Source organism: Poromitra crassiceps, assembly GCF_964638095.1.
Source record: "Poromitra crassiceps genome assembly, chromosome: 11".
Taxonomy (NCBI): Eukaryota; Metazoa; Chordata; class Actinopteri; order Beryciformes; family Melamphaidae; genus Poromitra; species Poromitra crassiceps.
In genome coordinates, this window is record NC_139643.1 from 10,352,149 (window position 1) to 10,371,441 (window position 19,293).

General features: G+C 45.7%; 1 protein-coding gene across 2 annotated transcripts in view; it reads left to right on the forward strand.

The window, feature by feature from the left end:
* The window catches only part of LOC310784631 (solute carrier family 25 member 32-like), a 44,406-nt gene extending 26,389 nt beyond the window's left edge, over positions 1-18,017 (forward strand). The window contains exons 6-8 of one of the 2 annotated variants that reach the window (XM_083645643.1): positions 5,261-5,374; positions 12,447-12,592; positions 16,666-18,017. In XM_083645643.1, the coding sequence (XP_083501769.1) occupies positions 5,261-5,374; positions 12,447-12,592; positions 16,666-16,792 (387 nt within the window). In that variant the 3' untranslated portion in view covers positions 16,793-18,017. Of the gene's footprint in view, positions 1-5,260; positions 5,375-12,446; positions 12,597-16,665 lie in introns of both variants that reach the window. The other variant, XM_083645644.1, reaches the window with a different exon arrangement.
* The last annotated feature ends 1,276 nt before the right edge of the window (positions 18,018-19,293 follow it).

Below are 19,293 nucleotides of genomic sequence, written 5' to 3' on the forward strand. Positions count from 1 at the left end.
CAGTAACGTGTTACTGCCCAACACTGCTAATGTCCAGTAACGTGTTACTGCCCAACACTGCTAATGTCCAGTAACGTGTTACTGCCCAACACTGCTCACGTCCAGTAATGTGTTACTGCCCAACACTGCTCACGTCCAGTAATGTGTTACTGCCCAACACTGCTAACGTCCAGTAACGTGTTACTGCCCAACACTGCTAATGTCCAGTAACGTGTTACTGCCCAACACTGCTCACGTCCAGTAATGTGTTACTGCCCAACACTGCTCACGTCCAGTAATGTGTTACTGCCCAACACTGCTCACGTCCAGTAACGTGTTACTGCCCAACACTGCTAACGTCCAGTAACGTGTTACTGCCCAACACTGCTCACGTCCAGTAACGTGTTACTGCCCAACACTGCTCACGTCCAGTAATGTGTTACTGCCCAACACTGCTCACGTCCAGTAACGTGTTACTGCCCAACACTGCTCACGTCCAGTAACGTGTTACTGCCCAACACTGCTAACGTCCAGTAACGTGTTACTGCCCAACACTGCTAATGTCCAGTAACGTGTTACTGCCCAACACTGTTCACGTCCAGTAATGTGTTACTGCCCAACACTGCTCACGTCCAGTAATGTGTTACTGCCCAACACTGCTCACGTCCAGTAAAGTGTTACTGCCCAACACTGCTCACGTCCAGTAAAGTGTTACTGCCCAACACTGCTAACGTCCAGTAAAGTGTTACTGCCCAACACTGCTCACGTCCAGTAATGTGTTACTGCTCAACACTGCTAACGTCCAGTAACGTGTTACTGCCCAACACTGCTCACGTCCAGTAACGTGTTACTGCCCAACACTGCTAATGTCCAGTAACGTGTTACTGCCCAACACTGCTCACGTCCAGTAACGTGTTACTGCCCAACACTGCTAACTAGGGCTGTGGCGATTCACTTATCTCCCGATTCGATACTATCACGATTCTTGGGTGCCGATTCGATTTATATTGCGATTCTTAAGTATTGCGATTCTACGATTATTGCGATTCGATATTACGATTTATTGCGATTTTTGTTTCTTTTTTTCTTTTCTTTTTTCAGTTTGTTTGCTTTTTTACACTAGATTAGAACATGGGAAAAGTTGAATCATACACTAGAGACTGTATATTATATATCATGAGTAGGGCTGGGCGATATAGTTAAAAACAGGGGCGGACTGGGATCATAATTCAGGCCGGGCATTAGATACCAAGCAGGCCAGGCCGATATGGGCCAACGCGCGTGAAATTTGGGCTGTTTGAAGCCAGATTTGGGCCGTTTGAAGTCCAATTTGACAATGAGATGCACCCACTTTAACCCTGAAGTGTAATTATTACTTCAGACTAACTAATAAAGTAATAAAACCCCTAGTAAACCAGTAGGCGGCGCCTGGCCTGCTGTTCAGTGAGTGGCCTGACTGCAAGCACCCAAAAAAAAAAATATATATATATATACCGTATATATATTTTTTTTATTTGCGATTATCGATTCTGGAATAAAAGATCGATCCAAAAAATCGTGACATTAAAAATCGCGATACTTAGGTGAATCGATTTTTTCCCCCACCCCTACTGCTAACGTCCAGTAAAGTGTTACTGCCCAACACTGCTCACGTCCAGTAACGTGTTACTGCCCAACACTGCTAATGTCCAGTAACGTGTTACTGCCCAACACTGCTCACGTCCAGTAACGTGTTACTGCTCAACACTGCTCATGTCCGTCATCTTGTCAGACGCAAGCGGATATGGTAGAAATAGAACAGATGCTTATTTTATTTGATCTCCTACGTGGGTGTGAGTCTGTTCCGGCAGCCGGACCGCATTTGATGGACATTGCTTTTTCTTCTTTTGTGTAGTTTTATGTTGCATTACTGCGTGTACTTCTGGATTCATCCATCTACTGTTCCCCTACATCTCTGCTCTACGCTGAAAAGCTCGACCTCCCTCCCACGCAGGAGTGGAAGTCTGGACTCTGGTGGACATTGCGCTTTAAACCAGTGTTTTTAAGTGGAATTTAACATAAACGCTCATCATCATCATTAAAATTGCCTAATTTTCATTGTGACATCATCAGTGACATCATATTAGTACAGCACTTTTTGAAAGAAACGTGAAATTTCTCACATAGTGAGGGAATACCATAAGGTTTATTTGTGTGGAGGAAGTAAGATTTGACCAAAATTCCAAGATGGCCACCATTTCTCCGGGTCTAATGTACAAATGTGCTTATAACAATTGTGCATTTTTTCAAAGAAGCATGACATTTCTCACATGGTGAGTGAATACCATAAGGTTTATTGTCAGATGTGGAGGGAAGTCAGATTTGACCTAAAATCCAAGATGGCCACCATTTCTCCGAGTCTAATGTACAAATGTGCTTATACATTTTTTTTCACTTTTTCAAGCCTCACTATAGCAAATGAGCGAAACTCCTGAAAAAGTGGCGTATCCCTTTAAACCGGTTTGATTTCATGCCAACCGGCTGAACCGACATGTATCATCAGTATGCCAGGTTCTGGCAAATTAAACGTACTAATCAGTCCCTCCAGGAAATTGCGATTTTGCGATCGCAATAATTAATGCAAATTCAACCAAACTCGTTGGCTTGCGTGGGCTTGCAATTTTTCAAAATTCCCGCGATTTCGCCGCAAAAAGTTAGTAAAATGCTGCATTTTTACCTGGGTTTGAGATATGTGTGCGCTGTCATCTTACCTGGTTGCTGTGGGAATGAGGGACAACAATAGGAAGTGACGAGAGTATGAGACGTAACGTAACACGTCATCGCATTGAGATGAGGAGGGCAAACCTCTCACATTTGCCAACAAAAATAACCGCAAAACAATTTCCAAATGTTTTGCATGAAAGTGGAGGCAAACTATTTTGCAGTCCGTGCCACACTGTCGTGAAGAAACACAAACGGAAATCGTCACTGGACAGCCACTTTGCTAGCGCGAAGCATTTGAGACTGCTCTCACTACCCCAGCATCGCCATAAAAGACAAATCACACTCACCAAAGCAGCTACATCAAAATCAGTGGCGAGTGCTGAGAGAATCGAGGTGAGTAGCCTACAAAATTGAAGCTGGTCAGACAATGAAAGAGTTGATAGTTTAGTAAAAACAGAGTGAGACACAGAAGCGACTGTCTCACAGTCTCACTATGTGTGTGTGTGTGTATCTCCAACACACACACACACACACACACACACACACACACACAGGTGGCATATTTAGCTTAGGGTCTAGTAGTTTGAATATTTAACAAGGAACAGGGATGAGGAGGACAGGGAAGTCATGAAGAGGAAATAAGGATAAGAGGAAATAAAGCACAAAGCAAAAAGTATGAGAAAAGGCAAAGTGATAATAGCATTATTGAGGATGAGGAAGAAAGGAGAAGAGAAACGATGAAGGGAGGAAAAGAAAAAATGGAATTAAAAAATAAAATCGCAATTCTTTCCGCAACTCCGCAATTTTTGCCAGTTCCCGCAATTTTACCGCAGAAAAATCACATAAAATGTCGCAAATTGCATCGCACATTTTGGGAGGGGGAGATACGTACAGCTTCTTGAGTTTTGGGGTGGAGATTAAATAATAACATAACGTTCACAAGCAGGCACGTGCTCACTAACGTTACCTGAACACTAGTTTGGTGGTGGCCTGATACAGCTCCATAAACTCGGGGAGGCAGGCAGGCGGGGCTAGCTGCTTGCGCTTGGAGAAGTATTCTGCCTGCATGTCTGTGAGGGGCAACCGCAACAGACCCCAAGACCGGGCGGAGCAAAATGCAGGTTGTGTTGTGGCAAAGCGTTCAATATTTTGGATATAAGACAAGTCGCTGCATTAACGAGCCACGCGCAAAGGTGGCGAACATCAAAGTGTTGCTGCTCGCCAAGCTAACGTTACTGCAACTCTCATCACCGCTGGCCTGGTACAGCGAGGCAACTGCTATCTTTATATCGAGCAGCACATCTCTCTCGCCGGCTACCAAGCAGGCGGCAATAACCAACGCTGTAACGAACTGTGGAGGTAACATTAAGGCAACGCAACGTTGGGCGCTAATTATCATTATTCTTTCACTCGTTCAAAGATGCCAGCCTGCTATGTTAAAAGTGTGTGTGTGTGTGTGTGTGTGTGTGTGTGTGTGTGTGTGTGTGTGTGTGTGTGTGTGTGTGCGGGTGTGTGTGCGGGTGTGTGTGCGCAAAATAAAACCGAATTGATATTATGTCCAGCTAGAAAACGATACAAAATAAGATACAAAGATGCAAGTTACAATGAATGAATGACAAAAGGAAAAACTACAGTATATGACAGATGAAACATTACCAATCTAGCTGTTTTAGTGAAACAAGTCTTACATGAGACCTTGATTATTTTTGCATTGCTAAATGTCAAGTTGCATGAAAATAATTTTTCATGCAATTTGCAACCTGCAACTTAGTTGCCTGAAAGTTTCACCGTGTAAAGCCAGCCTTAGAGTACTAACTGACCATGTTAGTTTTTCAATTATTGTAATTTGTTCATAGTGAAATTTTAAGTTTAGAATGTCGTACTCATTACTCACGTTTTCATGTATACACGAGAAAATGTTTGGTCATGGAAATTTGATTAAAAGTCATGGAAATGTCATGGAAATTCATTGGTCAAAATGTGTATGAACCCTGTGAAATATAAATGGGACAGTACACTGAACTGACTGAAGCAGTCACAACTCACCTGGCTAAAGATATGGTGTCCTTCAAAACAGTGGATTTAGTTTTTTTTTAATCCATGGTCCTGACACTGGGCCGTCAATATGATCCACCAGGTGAAAGTTTGTTACACCTTTCAGTCATTCTGCTTCTTCTTTTTATTTGTGTTATTGGTGATTTGCAAACCAGCTTAAGCCTTAGAGGTGCATTATCACCACCAAGTGGACTGGAGCCGCACTACAGTCATTTATCGGCTCCACTCACGAGCGCTAGTCAAGTCTGACACCTAGTTGTAAAATTCATTATACCGGTTAGATGCGGTTTAATGTTTAATATCAATTTTATTTTTTTTAGTTTTTTTTACACCACTCGTACGAATACCACTATTACTGCTACTATGGCTCGGACCAGTCATCGCTGCTTGGGGCTATATTATAATTATTGCTATTAAAATGTTATTTTCTTATTGTCATTTGTTCTTATCTTTCTCATTGTTGTTGTTATTGTTATCTTTCTCATTGTTATTGTTGTCACGATCGTTGTTGTTTTTGCTGCAGGGCTTCGTCCCTGGCCTGTTGGGAACGTCCCAGGCGGCGCTGCAGTTTATGACCTATGAGGCTCTGAAGAGAAACAACAACCAGTACAAGAACCTGCCCACAGACGCCCTGCTGGTCAGAACACACACACACACGCACACATGCACTGATGCACACACATGCACACACACCTTAGGTGTGTCTGTGTCATCACTGATGACATCACTCATGCATAGAAATGATAATGTCAACATCTCAAGTTCCCGCAGTTGCACCAGTCCTACTTATCCACCTTATTTCTGAATGCCCCACTGTAAAAAAAATAATTGTGGGTACAAGGTCCGGTTTAACGTGACTTATTGTTGCAGCTTGCCATTTCCTTTGTTATACTCGGCTGCAGACCCGAATTATAAACCGGAAACTGGAGTACGTTATAAAAGTTATAAATATAGTCACGGTATAAACAACTAACCAACGCTCGGGGTCCGTATGGAAACAGTGTTACTCGAAATGGTTAAAAGTTAAATCAATTTGGTCATTCAGTGGCGTTTTACTGCCATGTAAAGTAACTATTACGCTAGCCGCTAGCATTAGCCACAGTAGCCGACTACCCACAATACATTACGTTATCCCAGCACCCGAACGACACGGCTGTAGAGCAGAATGGCTCTGCTGTAAAATCCTCAGACGTTTTTTTTGTCAAGTTAAAACAGTCTATTACACCGGAAGCGGAAGAAGCACCCATCAGGCATCATATCATGGCAGCTAGAAATAAGGTGGATAGCTTCTGCAGGGAAGGAGCGATGTCCCAATGTCTATGACATCATGAGCATCTGTCATAAATCACAGATGACATCACAATTGTTCGAGAGACATCACTGATCAATGTCTATGACATCATCAGTGGGTTTGACATCATCGCTCAGCACTGGCCGCCACTTGACAATGATGACGTCATGTCATGAGCTGTGATTGGTCTAGGTAAGATGATGTCATAGCAGTGTGAGCTGTCATTGGTCTACGTAAATATGGCTACCCCCATCGAAGTACACTGGTACAATTTGTCACTATGCAAAAATGCGTTGATGCCTGTTAATTCAATGGTGCACATGCAATATACTGTATCCAAGCGTGTCCTGTGTTAACCTGACCAATCCAACCGATAAAAGGAACAAGTCTAGCCAATCAGAGGCAGAGGAGGGCGGGTCATCATGACCTCACCTTCAACTCTTAGTAGTGGGCGTGTAAGCAGTTTCCCCCCCTTGCCAAGTGTGACACAGTACGTGCACAGTCGGCTTATAGAATTTCCATATTGCCGTAAATTCCCTGCTCCAACCATGTTTCACTAGGCTCTTTCACACCGGCCTTGAAAGCCGAAAAATGCACGGAAAATAGGATTCGCGCCTCCGATGTGAAAGTCGTGAACGCGCTTTGGTGGATAATTGTTTTACGCCTTTTGTCCCGCCACGGTAGGTAGTAACAGCACCGGGTTACCTGGCAACCCGGCTCCATTTGAAAGCGTCGTCGCAGCGAGCCAGAAAAGGTGCGAATGGTCAGCTCATTCAGAAAAAAATTACAGGGGAAATCACCTCATGTTTGTTCCTCTGCCATAAGTCCAGCTCACCTCACTAACACCATTCAATACCCTTATCCCCTCAGTAACCTAACCCCTCTGATTCCCATCACTGTCGACTTTAAACTTTCTTTTCCTGTTCAGACTATTTCCCGCCCCCGCCATCCTCCTATTTTTCATCACTGCACCGATATGTTTCCTGTCAACAAGGGAATAAACAAAAACAACCTCCTAACCATTGTCCCCACCCTCACTCCCCCCCAGCCCTACAACAACTTCAATATAACAGGAGGACTATGGAACTGTCAGTCAGCCGTCAACAAAACTGAAATAATTTCCGCCCATGCTCTCTCTCAATCCCTCCACTTCCTTGCCCTCACTGAAACTTGGATATTACCAGAAAACACTGCCACTCCTGCTGCTCTCTCTTCGGCCTTTAGTTTCTCTCACACACCTAGGACCTCCGGGAGAGGCGGTGGCACGGGTCTCCTCATTTCTTCTGAATGGTCATACACAGTTTCACCTCCCTCACACCTTTCCATCTCCTCCTTTGAATCCCACTCTGTCACTGTTTCCCTACCTACCAAACTCACCATCATCACTATCTACCGCCCGCCTGGACAGCTCGGTTCGTTCGTGGAGGAAATGGATACTCTCCTCTCCCTCTACCCCGAGGACGGCTCCCCCCTCATACTTGTTGGCGATTTTAATGTCCAGGCGGCAACTCTGCATTCTCCCTCCTTCATTAACTTCTTTGCATCCTTTGACCTCTCCCTCTCTCCTTCTCCCCCCACTCACAATGCTGGAAACCTGCTCAATCTCATTTTCACCCGCTCCTGCCGTACCTCCACCCTCTCTGTTACCCCCCTCCCTGTATCAGATCACTACTTCATTACGTTCTCCCTCCCTATCTCCCTTCCCACCGTCCATCCATCTCCGACTCATTCTATTACCACCCGTCCCAACCTTCAGACTCTCCCACCTACGTCCCTCTCCTCTGCTGCCCTCTCTCTCCTTCCCTCTCCTGCTCAATTCTCTCTCCTATCCACGGATGATGCCTCCAACACCCTCCTATCCTCTCTCTCCTCTGCCCTTGATTCACTCTGTCCACTCATCACTAAACCTGCCCGGCCCTCTCCCCCCGCTCCATGGCTCACTGAACCTCTCCGCACCCACCGCTCAGAACTTCGTGCTGCAGAAAGAACTTGGAAAAAGTCTCTCAACCCCCACGATCTCACAACTTATCAACATATCCTCTCCAATTTCACCTCTGCTGTTTCTACTTCAAAAACCTCCTTTTTCACTTCTTTAATCCAATCCTCCGCCTCCAACCCCAGCAAACTATTCTCCACCTTCTCTTCCCTCCTTAACCCCCCGCCCCCTCCCCCTCCCTCTGTCATTTCTGCCGATGACTTTCTATCTCACTTCACCAAGAAGGTTTACGACATCAGTTCCTCCTTCCCCTCACTCATCTCTCCTATCTCCAATCCAGTTCATCCACCCCCTACTCCCGGTCTGTCCACCTTCTCCCCCCTTTCCCCTGAAGATGTATTTCAACTCATCACTTCCAACCGCGCCACCTCCTGCCCCCTGGACCCGATCCCTTCCGCCCTCCTACAGTCCATCTCCCCTGACCTATCCCCATTCCTCACCACATTCATTAACTCCTCTCTTTCCTCTGGTCGATTCCCAACCATGTTAAAGACTGCCATTGTAAAACCTTTACTTAAAAAACCATCCCTCGACCCTACTGCCATCTACACCTACCGTCCTGTCTCTCTCCTCTCTTTCCTCTCCAAAACCATCGAACGTGCCGTCTCCAGTCAACTTTCCACTTATCTCTCCCATCACAATCTGTCTGACCCTCTCCAATCTGGTTTCAAACCCGCTCACTCAACCGAAACTGCTCTTCTCGCTGTCACTGAGGCACTTCACTCCGCCATGGCTTCATCCCTCTCCTCTGTTCTCATACTCCTGGATCTATCTGCTGCTTTCGACACTGTTAACCACCAAATCCTTCTTTCCACCCTTTCTGACTTGGGTGTCACCGGGTCTGCACTGTCCTGGTTCTCCTCCTATCTTTCCGATCGCTCCTACAGGGTTTCTTGGAGAGGCTCCCTTTCTACTCCTTGCACCCTTTCCACTGGTGTTTCTCAGGGTTCTGTTCTAGGTCCTTTCCTGTTCCTCCTCTACATGGGTTCACTTGGTCACGTCATTTCATCTCACGGTTTTTCCTATCACTCCTATGCCGACGACACACAGCTTTACCTTTCCTTCCCCCCCTCTGATACTTCAATTGGGTCACGGATCTCTGCCTGCCTGAAAGACGTTGGTGTCTGGATGGCGGATCACCACCTCAAACTCAACCCTGGAAAAACCGAGATCATCTTCCTCCCTGCCAAAGAATCCCCCCTGACTGACCTCTCCATATCCATTGACAACCACACCGTAACTCCATCTCAAACAGCTAAAAACCTGGGAGTGATCCTTGACCACCAACTCACCTTCTCTGCCTACATTGCCGCAAAAGCACGCTCCTGCCGGTTCTCCCTATTCAATATTCGTAAGATACGCCCATTTCTCACCAGAGAAGCAACACAAATTCTGGTACAGGCACTGGTATTGTCACGCATTGACTACTGCAACGTCCTTTTGGCAGGCCTCCCTGCCTCTGAAATACTTCCTCTTCAGCTCATTCAGAACACAGCAGCCCGTCTGGTCTACAATTTACCTAGATTTTCCCATGTCACCCCCCTTTTTCCGAGAGCTTCACTGGCTTCCCATCCTAGCACGCATCAAATTCAAAACTCTGGCACTAGCTTTCAAGGCCGTTCACCAAACAGCCCCCTCGTACTTACAGTCTATGGTCACTTTTCAAACCTCTCACCGCCCACTCCGCCCCTCCACTAGTGCAGGACGTCTCGCCCCTCCCCTGCTACGTGGGCTCAGAAGCCGCTCTCGGTCCAGACTTTTCTCCTACCTGGCCCCAAAATGGTGGAATGAACTTCCCCCGGACATCAGGACTGCTGCATCACTCCCCATTTTCCGCAGAAAACTTAAAACTCATCTCTTCAGACTTTATACTGACTCTTCCTGAATTCCCTCCCTTCCCTCTGCCTGCTTTCCATGTGTTTTTAATTGAATTTTCTGTTTCTTATATGATTGCTCCTTTAACTGTTCTCACCTTTAATCTCCCCTTTTATATTGGCTTCTCATATTTTTACTACTGTCTTTCTATTTGATCTATTAACACATTCAGTGCCACAGCGCTTCAGTAAAATTGTCTGGAGCCTGTGCCAGATTCACTTCCATTCAGTTGAAAACAGCTATAGAATTTTTTCTATTATGGCTATATTAACGGGGCTGGACTTTAATGAAAGATTGAACACTCCTGCTTCTTCCAAAGAAGAAATTTTGTTTCTAGACAGTTCCATTATGAAATTACAGCCTCTCAAAAAAGTGCACTTTCAATGGTTTTCTGTCGTTTTTTTTAACTTTCCAAGTTATAGGCCCTTTTATGAATACCTTTTGCACTCTAATTTCGACCACATTCACTGACTCTGGCTGGTGTTTTCTGATGTGGTGGCGTGTGGTGTGGTTTCTGTGAAGCCTGTGTGACACACACACCTCTCCCCCCCCCCCCCCCCCCTCCCTCCCCCCCTCTCCCCTCTCCACCTCTGAGCTGCGGGCTCCTCCCACACGCACAGTTTGTTTTCTCGTTTTTGCCCCGGACAGATCCCAGCGCGCATCATTTCCTTGATGGGCAAACGCGACTGAACGAAAAGGCATGGCCGTTCGGCTTCGGATGCTGCCTTTCTAGGAAATCGTGTGGAGATAGATAGAAGCATAAGAGCTCAGTTGTGAGCGCGGATGCAGCCGAGCCCACTCTCCGCTGTAGGCAGAGCAATATATACGGCGCTGGCAGAAAGCATGCATCGGTTTCCACTTTCTCCGCTGTCTCCTGTACAAAGTAAAGGATCTGAGGTGGGTGGAGCAGCTCCTGTGACGATGTTTAAGGTGGCGCCGTGTGATCCCTTGAAGGGATTCATGCTCACTGGCTAGGTACGACCTTAAACAGCAGAATTATGGAATAATATGAATTATGATTTTAGGACGTCCACAGACGTCCTTGGCACTCCTCGTTACTTTTTTTTAGGACGTCCACAGACGTCCTTGGCACTGAATGTGTTAATGTTATTGTGTGCTGTATATGATCATGATGTAAGTCGCTTTGGATAAAGGCGTCTGCTAAATACCAGTAAAGTAAAGTAAAGTAAAGTAAAGTATCAAGAAAGTGCAGGAGTGAAAGTAAAAAAAGTAGCCTATACAATCATGACTGCAGGGGCGCCAGGAGGAATGCTCCGTGCGGTTAGGCTTTATGCTCAAACGATGTTGACATTAGTAGGTAAAATTAACGGATATAATAATACGCTTCAGAGGGCTATAGCTGTCTGTGGCGAGTTGGTCTGAGGATATTCCCTCTCGAAATCAGCTCTGTGCATTCCCTTACAAAAACTACTAACATTAAGTAGTCATGTGCATTTATAGCCTATACTATTCCTATTCCCCCGACGAACGTGCAGACTGCAGCTGTTTGATATGCGGGCGGTCATGTATCATTCCAATTTTAGTACAGCCTACTCAATTGGAACGATACGAGAAGACTGGCGTGCGGTCGTGTATCGTTCCAATTTTAGTAGGACACCATATCGATCTGCCCGCCCACCATGTGAGTGCACCTATCCTCCCTGCTCAGCGGACTAGGAGAAGGAGGGAAGTCTTGTTGTTGAATGAATTCGTTCATCATACAGTAGCCTAGGCTACACTAACCTATGAAAATATTCATTTGGGCTAGGAGGAGCAGGAAATCCCTCCGCTCGCCTTTCAATCCGGGAGCAGGGGATTTCACCTGAAAGTACACCACAGCACGGGAATGTGGCCGTGCTGCTTGGTTCTGTGTGAAAGCAATTTCTGTGGCGAGGGTGCGGGCTTTGCGGGACTCCTAAACTACAATTTTTGCGCGATCTGTGTGTGAAAGAGCCTACTGACCGGTCAATCAAAATCAAAAAGTCCTCCGTGCCGCGCGCAGTCCGGCAATTACCAGATAACGGAAACCCAGCCAGGGATGTTGTTTGCAGGAGAAAACACAGCTACACATGAAATATCTTAAACATGACAAAACTGACTGGAAGGTAAGGGGGGAAGTACATTGCTACATTGTTCTATTGTGAGACACTAATATAGAGCCAAAGTCACACCCACTTCGGGTCTCATGATTTTGGTCCGGTTCTATGGTTTCTCCTCATTCTAAATATAGCTGAATTGTTTGGTTTGACCAAGTAAAACTATTTGTATAAGCATTTTAATGGAAATGTAATGGAAGAAAGAATGGTGGACGAATGGCTCTGGTGCGTATGCATAAACCGCACGTGTGTAACTTTGGCTTATTTAATGTCCCTTCTAAGCTAAGATACAAGGGGTGGAACTATACTATACGGTGTAAGTCTGATTGAGATGTGCCTACAGATTGTTGACATCTATTAGATTCTACTATAATGGTCACATGTAATAAATAAGAACATTTTCTCTAATGATGATGATGATGATGATGATGATGGTATTTCCTCCCATCAGTCTCCATGGGAATACATCGTCATGGCAGCCGTCTCTAAGATCATGGCCGTGGCGATGACCTATCCGTACCAGGTGGTGCGAGCTCGTCTGCAGGACCATCACAACAGCTACACAGGCCTGGGCGACGTCATCACACGCACCTGGAGGTAGGTAGGTGTGTGTGTGTGTGTGTGTGTGTGTGTGTGTGTGTGTGTGTGTGTGTGTGTGTGTGTGTGTGTGTGTGTGTGAGATTTCACACCTTTTCACATCAAAAGTTCATTTTTCAAGATTTCATTGATAACAGTAATGTACAGTTTGCCAACGTCACCTTGTACTATCAAATTTCTACCCCATTTCAACCAATCATATCACGACATGCAGCTGTCAATCAAATCTTCATTTCAGGATAATTTTCTCTTCCAAATGAAGTAGAAAATGGCGCCTAGTGCCTGTCATCTGGCAGAATTCCTATCCCATAAACTAACTACTAACTTAGCCAATTGTTAGAAACATAAACAAAAAACAAAAACTATAATCTCTAAGAATGCAAAGAAATGTAACTGGCTCGTTAAAACGCACATTCCAGGGATATCGTATCGTTACAGCAGTGATAATGGTGCGCGCATCCGAGAGCTTGGTTGTCAGGGGTTGCACTTCGGAGATTCCAGGCCGACGTGCTGCACTCTCCGCTCGGCAACACGAAGGCAGCTGGCTGCCTGCGGCTCGCTGAGCTCCACTCCTCCCGTCAAAAGGCTCTTCCCGAGGGGAGCGCCACAACACACTGAATCCCACTCGATTTGGAGGCGGAACACGCCAGGATTGGCCAAAGCCCAATCCAGTCCCCAGAATTGTCAAATAAAATCATCGACATGACACTATGACCCGCCTCTCAACCTGTCATCTTAGACAAACTATGTTTTCAGTCTGCAACAGACTCATTATGCACGTGACGAACAGGTTCAGTTCGACTTTAAGTCACACACACTAGTGACTTGAGGTTAGGGACTTTTTAACTTTTTTTTGGTGTGCATTAACATTAACTCATTGAGTGCCAGCCACTTTTGGAGAACGGACGCTCCCAGTGCCAGAGTTTCAGAGCGTTTTCAGTGATTTCTCGAGGCCCACAGAATATTGTGTGATATTACTATGTAAACACCGAACACGCAAAAAGAACAAGGAGACTCTATTGTATCATCAGCAAAAAAAAGTTTATTGATACCATTTTCCGTTCTTTAGTTATCAGCCGGAGAAGATAGGTCAAACACAGCAAAAACATGCATTTCTATCTAGAAGCTGAGATATTCAGCCTTTTGTGAAATGCAGCATTTCAAGCACATTCACTGACTCTAGCTAATATTTTCTGATGTAGTGACCTGGTGTAGTTCTGTGGAGCCTGCATGCCCCACCCCCCTCTCCCCCACTCAGCTGCAAACTCCTCCCCACACGCACCCAGTCTATTTTCGGAGCCTCCGTTTTTGCGGGCGGTACGGCTCACAGCGGCTCACAGCGCGACAGCGCTGCGACAGCTCACAGCGCGACAAGGAAATGCCAAACGGGACTGCAGGTAAAGGTTTGGCCCTTCGGCGTCGGGTGCTGCCTTTCTGGTGGGTAATCGTGTGGAGAAACTATATGCAGACAGACAGACAGAGGCAGAGGAGCTCAGTTGTGTGCGCGGATTGATTGCTGTTGGCAGGCACCGTCAAGCAGCAGCCAGAGCAATCTACATGGCTCTGGGCTGCAGCATGAGCGGTTTCTCTTTGATCACGGCTTTTTCAGGCTGTATTCCTGACATTTCTGTAATCTGGAGAGCACTGTCGCCACCTAAGGGTTCTGTAAAATAGGTTAGACACATTCAATAGCTCCCATATTGTAAGACGCGATGTAAGAGGCTTAGATCGACATCCCCCCGTCAAAAAACGCAATTGACGACTTTAGCCGTTTTTTTTTTACTGTAGGTAGGTTCTGCCAGAGGTTTTTTTTGAGGATTCTGGCTCATCTTTCAAGACCCGAGGATTCTTTTCTGCTAAGATTTTGTGAACACACAATATCTCAAAAGAACTAATAGAATGTGTGCTTTCTCTGTCTAAAAGAGTTAGTTTGTAGAGTTAGTAGTTATGTAAGCATTAGCAGTTGAATACAGCATGGTTTCAGCGTCAGAAAAATTATTCTGAGATAAACGGCTTTTTGTGAAATTCGATAGAACAGTCACTTTAACCATTCATTTTTGGCATCAGTAAGACGTCAGACATCTAAACAATAGTTTTGAACAGTAATTTCCTCCATAACAGCAGGAAACCCCCCTCTGCTTCCAACTCCTCCCTCCGTGGGCATTCTTCTTGGCTGCAGCGGCCGTGTCACAAGCTTGTCACCAGTCTCACTGCTTTGCTGCTGCTGTGCGGCTGTGCCTGTCTGCGCGGCCGCTCTTTGAGGAAGTCTGGATGGACTCGCTCGCTTCTTGGAGTTTTGGTTGAGAGCTTTGATGAAGCTTTTGCGATTCTGGTCATATTTATGCTGCGTGTTTCAAAGTGTGTTCCACCCGTAATCTATTATGCAAATTTGCAATCCCGCACTGCCAGCAATCAGCGCGAAAACGAAAGCGTTTTCGCCAATCCATTTTCATGAGAATGGCTTCGTCACACTGCTTTTTGCTTGCCTTCCTCTAGTCAGGAAAGCACTGTTGCCACTTAGTGGGTCGGTGGAATGGGTTGTACACGTTGTACACGTCCAATACTTATATAAGAGATGTAAAAGGGTTAGATGCACATCCCACCGTCAAAAAAACAAAATCGATTTTTTTGACGTAAAAACACGTCATTGGCAGTGAACGGTTGGATTTTGTTTGACGTAAAAACACGTCATTGGCAGTGAACGTGTTAACACATTCAGTGCCAAGGACGTCTGTGCACGTCCTAAAAAAAAGTAACGTTCAGTGCCAAGGACGTCTGTGGACGTCCTAAAATCATAATTCATATTATTCCATAATTCTGCTGTTTAAGGTCGTACCCAGCCAGTGAGCATGAATCCCTTCAAGGGATCACACGGCGCCACCTTAAACATCGTCACAGGAGCTGCTCCACCCACCTCAGATCCTTTACTTTGTACAGGAGACAGCGGAGAAAGCCGTGGAAACCGATGCATGCTTTCTGCCAGAGCCTATATATTGCTCCGTCTACAGCGAGAGTGGGCTCGGCTGCATCCGCGCTCACAACTGAGCTCTTATGCTTCTATCTATCTCCACACGATTTCCTAGAAAGGCAGCATCCGAAGCCGAACGGGCCAAGCCTTTTCGTTCAGTCGCGTTTGCCAGCGCGCATCATTTCCTTGATGCCCATCAAGGAAATGATGCGCGCAGCAAAGCTGGGATCTGTCCGGGGCAAAAACGAGTCGAGAAAGCAAACTGTGCGTGTGGGAGGAGCCCGCAGCTCAGAGGTGGAGAGGGGGGGGGGGGGGGGGGGAGAGGGGTGTGTGACACACACAGGCTGCACAGAAACCACACCACACGCCACCACATCAGAAAACACCAGCCAGAGTCAGTAAATGTGCTCGAAATTAGAGTGCAAAAGGTATTCATAAAGGGGGCTATATCTTGGAAAGAAAAAAAAAACGACAGAAAACCCATGAAAGTGCACTTTTTTGAGAGGCTGTAATTTCATAATGGAACTGTCTAGAAACAAAATTTCTTCTTTGGAAGAAGCAGGAGTGTTCAATCTTTCATTAAAGTCCAGCCCCGTTAATATAGCCATAATAGAAAAAATTCTATAGCTGTTTTCAACTGAATGGAAGTGAATCTGGCACAGGCTCCAGACAATTTTACTGAAGCGCTGTGGCACTGAATGTGTTAAGGGAATGTCTACTAATGTCGTCCAATCAATGCTGCCTCTGTTGCTAATAGATAAAGGAGTGAGTTTTAGCTATGCAGTATTCCAAACAGACCGGACTTGAGAGCACTGTGTGTGTGTGTGTGTGTGTGTGTGTGTGTGTGTGTGTGTGTGTGTGTGTGTGTGTGTGTGTGTGTGCGCGTGCGCGTGCGTGTGTCCTTCCTTTCCACTACTGAAGAATCTTTTGGACTTTTGTAATGTGTCTGTTAACAATTCTAACATCTCTCTCTCTCTCCCCCCCTCTCTCTCTCCCTCCCTCGCTCTCTCTCTCTCCCTCTCTCTCCCTCTATCTCTCTCTCTCTCTCTATCCCTCTCTCTCTATCCCTCTCTCCCTCCCTCCCCCTCCACCTGTCTGTGTGCAGTAATGAGGGAGCACTGGGGTTCTACAAGGGAATGGTTCCCAATCTGGTTCGTGTTCTCCCCGCCTGCTGCATCACCTTCCTGGTCTTCGAGAACGTCTCCAGGCTGCTGCTGGGTCAGTACAAGTGAAGCGTACTGACTCCAGGCCAGCTTTCACACTGACCCCAGATCACTGCAGGATAACTGAAACTGACTGCAGGTCAGTGGAGAGCCACACTGCCCACCCACACCACAGGATTTGGAACAGATTCTGGAACCGCTGAATTGCTTTGCAGCCTTTCCAGCTTCAGCAAAGAACTGAAACTGATTGAACTGACTCTGAGTCAGTTGGACCAACAGCAGTGGACTGGACTAAACTACTATGTTTCCACCAGCAGAGGGCGCTGTCTGGCAGTCAGAGGGTCAGAACAGACTGCAATGAGAAGTAAATGCTGATTGGCCGATCTGTTCCTTGAGCTGTTTCATTATTGTGGCGACTCTCTGGTGTCGAAACTGATTCAGAGACTGAATGGAGGTGAAAATGATCTTTCTGCTTTGATGAAATGAGAAGTGATCTGATCTGATCTGATCCCAGATCAGTGCTTGTATGATAGCTGCTATTATTGTTTCTCTGTCTGAATATCTCTGTTGTCAGACAAAGCCAGAAGCCTCTCCAGTGGGATTTCAACACGTTTCATGAATGTAATGTTATGTCACAGTAGATATTTCTATTCAAACCACTTTAGAAACTGGTTTGAACTGATAATGGAAAGATATTAAAGGATAAGTTCACCCAAAAATCAAAATGCAGCCTTGGAAAGTTGGTCACCATTCACTTAAATTTTTTAGGAGAATTCTGCAATAGTGTTTTGTGAAACTCCACAAATGTTTTGTGGACTAAAAAGCATCACCCGTCCTTCCATCAGCATGGGGGTGAGTTAGTAGATAATGACTGAATTTTCACTTTTGAGTGAACTTAACCTTTAATATCTTTTCTATGATTAAGGTTGTGGTTCTGAGCAGCTGCGCAGGCTGTCACGCTTTACACGCAATGATCACCATCTGTTCGTCTGAATGTTGAACCCCACTGGCTCACTGGCTCACTCACAAGGCGGGCGTTACCTTCAGGGTGAAAATATATATGAATAAATGTCAGAAATATTATTGTCAGAAATGTGTCTAAAAGCTTGTAATCTATTGTCAGAAACAACCTGCACTTTCCTCATGATTAGAAATATTGTGTGTGTGTGTGTGTGTGTGTGTGTGTGTGTGTGTGTGCGCGCGCGTGCGCCCACGCTTATATTTTAAAGACCAGTAAGAGAAAAGAAAAGCTTTTTATGAAATAAAACCAAGTCTAATAAAAATGTACATTGGAAACAGCAGTAATAATCGTATTTGTTTAATACTGTAAATGGGTAACAGTTTATTTGGATAGTCCGCCTACAGAGTACCGTAAATTCCGGACTATAAGACGCACCGGTCTATAAGCCGCGGGACCAAAATTGACTATTTTTTTCTTCTATAAGCCGCACCGGTCTATAAGCCGCGGGTGTTTTGATGTTTAATTACCATATGAAAGGGTTCGTGCACAGAGAGGAATGTCGGGAAAGGGATGGCTGTTTGGGGAAGCTCCCATTTATTAACATTTCAACAAAACAAAACAAAAGTCAGGTCACTAATCCCCAGACAAAATCACACAACAATAGGCTATATGTGCAGCAAACGGCTGTAACCAGAGAAGTCAAGTCACTAACCCTCGTCTTCCTCTTCTTCCTGCGTACTGAAACCACCAAAGTCCTCATCTTCAGTGTCGGAAACGAACAGGTTCAGGGTGGCTTCGTCAACCACTCTCCTCTCTCCTTCATTGTCACTCAAAACCAACGAACTCCTCTTCGTCACTGTCGGCATCGAACAGCCTCTGAAGCCTCTGACGGCCCTCAGCGCCAGCTGTGGCGGCGTCATCCTCTTCATCCCGCAGCAGTCCAGCGTTTTGGAACCCGTTGGTGATTGTGGATGTTTTCACACTCCTATAATATTCCGCTTCTACTGCTCGTCTTGTTGTGAATATTCCTTGATCTTCCTTTGTGTGAATTCGCCGAAGTTTGTGATTTTCTCCTGGTAGTCGGGGGAGGGAGTTGGCCGAGTGGCCGTTTGCTTACCGTAATTACCATATGTAAGTGGTCACGCACAGAGGGGATTGTCGGGAAAGAGATGGCTGTTTGAGGAAGCTCCCATTTACCGTATTACCGTAACATTTCAACAAAACAACATAACACAACACCACCGTTGTTTATTTTTACAGTGCACACAGTGTCCGCGGTGTGGTGAAAAGAGGGCAAGAGAGGAAATTAAAACAGAAGTGGATTTATAGTTAGAAAGAGTGCTAAAGAAGAGAGAATTCCGTTTTTTATTTTTTTATTTTAGTTACTCACAGTACTATTGACCAGTCCAACTCAAAAGATATTCGGCAGTTTCACTTTGAGCTCTTGTTCCGCCGCTGTCCATCAATGGTTATGACGAGTCTCGCTGGGTACAGTACGCCAAAGCGATATCCATTGACTCGATGATGCTGTTGTATGTTGCGCGTTTCTGTTGCACCAACGCGGACGGTGAGGGGCTTCTTCCCCGCAGCCTGGAGGATGAGTTGACGG